Source organism: Lolium perenne, chromosome 7 (assembly GCF_019359855.2).
Source record: "Lolium perenne isolate Kyuss_39 chromosome 7, Kyuss_2.0, whole genome shotgun sequence".
Taxonomy (NCBI): domain Eukaryota; kingdom Viridiplantae; phylum Streptophyta; class Magnoliopsida; order Poales; family Poaceae; genus Lolium; species Lolium perenne.
The window spans coordinates 183,433,769-183,439,442 of record NC_067250.2 but is presented as its reverse complement, the minus strand read 5'-3'; the positions used below and the strand labels follow the sequence as shown (position 1 = coordinate 183,439,442).

Sequence of the window (5,674 nt, the reverse complement as noted above, 5' to 3'; positions counted from 1 at the left end):
TTGGTTAAAAGGAGTTGACAAACAATCCAAGGTTTTAATACGCATTGGTGTATCTGCCTTATGTTGGTCAATATGGAGATGCCGCAATGATATAATCTTTAACAACAAGAAAAATTTCAATTTTTTACAGGTTATCTTCTCCATGGTGCATTGGATCCAACTCTGGGCTCTCCTCTCACCACCAGAGCAACGGGATGTCATGGCTTCTGGATGCACATGGCTCCAGACGGTCGCTCAGGATATCTTGTGCCGGGCTGGCTGGCAGCATATTAGTCGACTAGAGGATGCTTAGTCGGCTCCTGCTATTTTCCTTTTTTCGCTGGTTGATTTTTGTATCGACTTTAGGCGATTCTTGAGATGTAATAAGTACTGAACAACGATTACTGGTTTCTTAATAAAAGGCTGTGTGCATCATCACGATGCAGAAGCCGGGTTTTTTCCTTTTCAAAAAAAAAAATCGCAGTCTGACATATTAATATGATGCTATGAAGGTTTAGGAAATATGTCATCTCACCCGGGAACCCAGTGTGTTTTGTGCGTCCTTAACAAAATGCGATTGCAGCCTTGTATGATTCAACTTTCTACAACATCAGCAAATTGAAAAATCAGATCCATAAATAGTTTGAATACAGAAGAGGGTGATAAATTTTAGTAGAGCAACAGGCGGTTTCATAAGGAGTTAAATACCATAGGCTAAACTGTAACCAGGCAAGCAGCAATTGCTTGCATCAGACACAAACATGAATTGTAATGAACCCATCGAGATCCAGTGTGAAAGACAAAATCAGAGGACATGCTAAAAATCTACAAAAGGCTAAGAAATACATGATGCACACATCCTACTTTGAAACAAATCAGGAGCCTCAAAAGAAGCTATAACAACAAAACGATGTATGGGTAGCTATGTGATTTTTGCCTCCATCATCCAAGATTGGATTCAGCCCAAGTGTTAACGTATGCCTTTTGTATTGTAACCATATATGGTAGGTTAACAACCGATATCTCTAGATTGATTCGGTTCTGATCTTGTTTAGATCTAACGTGTAACCCAAGACTGTACCCATATATAATGGTTCAACGTGATCGCCCCAAGTGCGGCGTTTCCCAAAACAATTCTCGTTTGCTTGGTATCAGATTCCGACCTACGATCCGATCTCAGCCATGACCACCCCAGCTCACACCGACGCCACCTCCGGTGCCCTCACCGACGCCACCTCCGGCGCTCTCACCAACGCCACCTCCGGCGTCCTCACCGACGCCACCTCCGGCGCCCTCACCAACAGCACCATGCCTGCGGCCGAGAGCTCTACGGCCGGCGTCGTACACGCCCCGTCCCATGCCGCTCATGTCGCCAGCGTGCGCACGCACGTCCCGATCACCCTCGATCTGCAGAAGTCCAACTTCACCAAGTGGCGCATGTTGGTGCGCGTCCTCCTCGGCAAATACGACCTCCTTCACCACGTCAACGCCATCGCGCCTGCCGTCCGCACCGCCGAGTGGATCCGCGACGACTACATCGTCCGCTCGTGGCTATACGGGTCCATCTCCGATGAGATCCTCGACATCATCATGGGGGAGGAGCAGACGGCGCAGGAGGCCTGGCTGCTCATCACCAATCTCTTCCTCGACAACCAGATGACCCGCGCCGTGCATCTCGACGCGGAATTCCGCGCCATGGTCCAAGGCGACCTCTCCATTACCGCCTACTGCCACCGCCTCAAGGCCCTCTCTGATGCTCTGCGCGATGTCGGCTCTCCGGTCACCGATCAGGTCCTCGTCCTCAACTGCCTCCGCGGCCTCAACCCGCGCTTCGCCGACATCACCACCATCGTCACCATGCAGAACCCGCTGCCCTCCTTCGCCCAGACTCGCTCGCTCCTCACCCTTCGCGAGACGCAGCTAGCCAACTCTCACAGGGTGGGCGCCCAGACTGCCCTCTACGGCGCCTCCAACCCCTCCTACGGCTTCAACAACAACGGAGGCAGCTCCTCGGCAGCGGGTCCTCCGGCGGCAAGATCGGGCGGCGGCGGGAACTACTACAAGAAGAAGAAGAACGGCGGCGGTGGAGGTAACTACGGCGGGCACCGGACCGATGGTGCGCGTCGCGGCACCCCGGCCCCCGTCGGCCCTTGGGTGTGCTTCAACCCCTACACTGGCCAAGCCCGGCAGATGCGAGCTCCTTCGCCCCATGCACCTCGGGCTCCTGCACCGCGGCCTAGCGCCGGGGCTGGCCTCCTTGGTCCCCGGCCCTTTGCCATGCCTCCTGCCCAGGCCTTCACGTCCCCGGCACCGCTCCATGGCCAGCCTTCGGCACCAACCCACCACCGATCCCGGCTACATCAACGGCAACAACAACGGCACCTCTCCGGCGTGGGACTGCTCCGCGCTCATGGCCGCCCTGAACAATGCAGCCACCCCTTCACACGCTGGTGAGTGGGTCATGGACTCCCGGAGCGACCGCACACATGGCCTCCGACCCCGGTATGCTCCAACATCTAACCTCCACTTCTTTTCCTTCCTTTGTCACGGTGGGCAATGGTTCTACCTTGCCCATCTCTCATACTGGTCATGCATCTATACCTGCTTCCGCTCGCAGTCTCTTCCTTAAAAATGTCCTACTTGTTCCTAACCTTGTGAAAAATCTCATCTCTATACGTCGTTTCACTATTGACAACCTTTGTTCCATTGAATTTGACCCGTTTGGTTTTTCTATTAAGGACCTTCGCACCAAGGACGTGATCCTTCGCTGCAGTAGCCACGGCGACCTCTACGTGTTTCCATCATCGATCATCAACCACTTCGCTCATGGACTCATCGCCACTACCACCTCCACCGAGCTATGGCACCGTCGTTTAGGTCATCCGGGGCGCGACTCTATGTTGCACCTCCATAAGAAGTCTTTTATTCCATGTAATAAAGCAGCCACACATGTTTGCCATGCATGCCAACTTGGCAAGCATGTGCGTTTGCCCTTCAGTAGGTCTACCTCGATAAGTGTTGAACCGTTTCAGTTAATACATTGTGATCTTTGGACCTCTCCTGTTTTAAGTATCTCTGGTTTCAAATATTACCTTGTCATTGTCGATGATTTCTCTCACTTCATGTGGACTTTTCCTCTACGCCACAAATCCGACACTGCTGATACACTTATCGCCTTCATTGCCTATGCACGTACACAATTTTCTCGCCCCGTTGTGGCCATGCAAGCTGATAATGGAACCGAGTTTCTCAACTCCGCCGTCACCACCTTTCTCACCTCTCATGGCATTCGTCTTCGCCTCTCTTGCCCATACACCTCACCCCAAAATGGCAAGGCGGAACGTGCAATCCGCACTATAAACGACGCCACCCGAACCCTCCTCTTTCAGTCCTCCATGCCACCCGAATATTGGGCCGAAGCCGTAGCTACAGCCACACACTTAGTCAATATTCGCCCATCCCAATCCATAGGCTTTGCAATTCCCTATATTCGCCTACATGACGCTGCCCCCGACTACGGCGCTCTTCGCGTCTTTGGCTGTCTATGCTACCCCAACCAGTCGGCCACCGCCTCCCACAAACTTTCTCCTCGGTCCGTCGCTTGTGTCTTCCTCGGTTACCCGAGCAACCACAAAGGCTATCGATGCCTTGATCTCCAAACTCGTCGTGTCATCCTATCCCGCCACGTTGTCTTCGACGAGCATGTTTTTCCCTTCTCTATTATCTCACACAACTCCGATGATCCCGCTGAATCGCTTGATTTCTTGCTTGATCTTGCCGCTACACACACCGCGCCCCCTTCTGGTGCTCCACGTCCATCTCATGCAGCGCCCGCTATGCATGCCGCCCGCCAACCCGACTCAGCCAGCAGCCCGCCAGCGACCCCGCCCGGCAGTCCGCTGCAGTCACACCCATCCGGCCCACCTCTCCATCCCCTGGGCCGCCTTCGCCTGGACCGCACTCCGCTGGGCCGTCTCCCGCCTCGCTGCCACCAGCGACAACTCGCTCCATTCCCACCGACGCTGCTGTCTCACATCTTCCAGTCAATGTGCATCGTCCACCTTCTCCCTCCAACACTCATACCATGGTCACTCGCGCCAAACACGGTCTCTTTCAGCCCATAGACAAACTCAACCTTACTGTCTCTCATTCACTTCCTTCCCCTATTCCTAAAACATACCGGGAGCTTTACATGACCCACACCGCGTCGTGCCATGCAGGATGAATTTGATGCATTGGTTACTAATGGGACTTGGTCTCTTGTCCCACGTCCTGCTCGTGCTAATGTTGTTTCAGGGAAGTGGATTTTCAAGCATAAGTTTCACTCCGATGGAAGTCTTGCTCGCTATAAGGCTCGATGGGTGGTTCGCGGATTTTCTCAGCAGCCGGGCATCGACTTTGACGAGACTTTTAGTCCCGTCGTCAAACCCGCCACGATCCGCATCGTCCTCAGCATCGTAGTCTCTCGCTCCTGGCCGATCCACCAGCTCGACGTCAAGAACGCTTTCCTCCATGGCAATCTTGACGAGGAGGTTTACTGTCAGCAGCCGCCGGGCTTTGTCGACACTCGCTGCCCCGACTATGTGTGTCGTCTACATAAGTCCCTCTATGGACTTAAACAGGCCCCCAGGGCGTGGTACCAGCGGTTTGCCCTCTTCGCTCATCGTCTTGGCTTCGTCGCCTCCAAGTCCGATGTCTCTCTCTTCATCTACAAGAATGGCTCCGAGCTCGCCTACATCCTCCTGTATGTGGATGATATTGTGATCACCGCTTCTCTTGACCAGCTCCTCCAGCGCCTCACGACGCAGCTTCACGCCTAGTGCGCAATGACACACCTCGGTGCTCTCTCATTCTTCCTTGGCATTGCCGTTACTCGGACATCGGCTGGCATGGTCCTCTCTCAACGTCGCATGCTCTCGAGCTTCTTCAGCGAGCCGGTATGACAGATCGCCACCCGTCCGCCACTCCTATTGATGTCAAGTGCAAGCTTTCTGCCGAGGATGGTCCACTTCTTGCTGATCCGACGGAGTACAGGAGCTATGCCGGTGCTTTGCGATATCTTACCTTAACTCGTCCGGACATTGCTCATGCAGTTCAGCAGGCATGTCTCTATATGCATGCACCTCGTGAGCCGCATCTCAGCCTGGTGAAAAGGATTCTCCGCTATCTCAAGGGAACCCTGGATCTCAGCATGCATCTCTCGCGGTCTTCTACGTCTTCACTCACCGCTTACTCGGATGCTGATTGGGCTGGATGTCCTGATACTCGCCGCTCTACTTAAGCTACCGTGTGTATCTCGGCGACAACTTGGTTTCTTGGTCGTCTAAACGACAAACGACAGCCTCTCGTTCTAGTGCCGAGGCCGAGTATCGTGCGATTGCTCACGCCGTTGCCGAGTGTTGTTGGATTCGATGACTACTTGGCGAGCTTCATCATCCTCGACCACCGCTACCGTGGTGTTTTGCGACAATGTCAAGATCTGTCTACATGGCATCGAACCCGGTTCAGCATCGACGTACCAAGCACATCGAGATCGACATACACTTTGTTCGTGAAAAGGTGTCTCTTGGGCAGATCCGAGTTCTTCATGTGCCATCTTCGCATCAGTATGCTGACATCATGACAAAAGGCCTCTCGTCGCAGATGTTCTCCGATTTTCGATCCAATTTGTGTGTCTTTCCTCTCGACGCACAAC

The 5,674-nt window shown here is 53.5% G+C and overlaps 1 protein-coding gene and 1 pseudogene across 1 annotated transcript; both read left to right on the top strand.

Moving 5' to 3' along the window:
• Window positions 1–1,013: 1,013 nt before the first annotated feature.
• LOC139833352 (uncharacterized) lies at window positions 1,014–3,862 on the top strand (annotated as a pseudogene).
• Window positions 3,863–4,918: 1,056 nt separating this feature from the next.
• Window positions 4,919–5,260, top strand: LOC139833776 (uncharacterized mitochondrial protein AtMg00810-like). The gene has a single exon (XM_071824120.1). It carries the CDS (start codon window positions 4,919–4,921, stop codon window positions 5,258–5,260), a length of 342 nt encoding a protein of 113 aa, XP_071680221.1.
• Window positions 5,261–5,674: the final 414 nt, after the last annotated feature.

Excerpts from the sequence above, each read along its gene's own strand:
- LOC139833776 (XM_071824120.1), top strand. The coding sequence starts at position 4,919 with ATGACAGATCGCCACCCGTCCGCCACTCCTATTGATGTCAAGTGCAAG.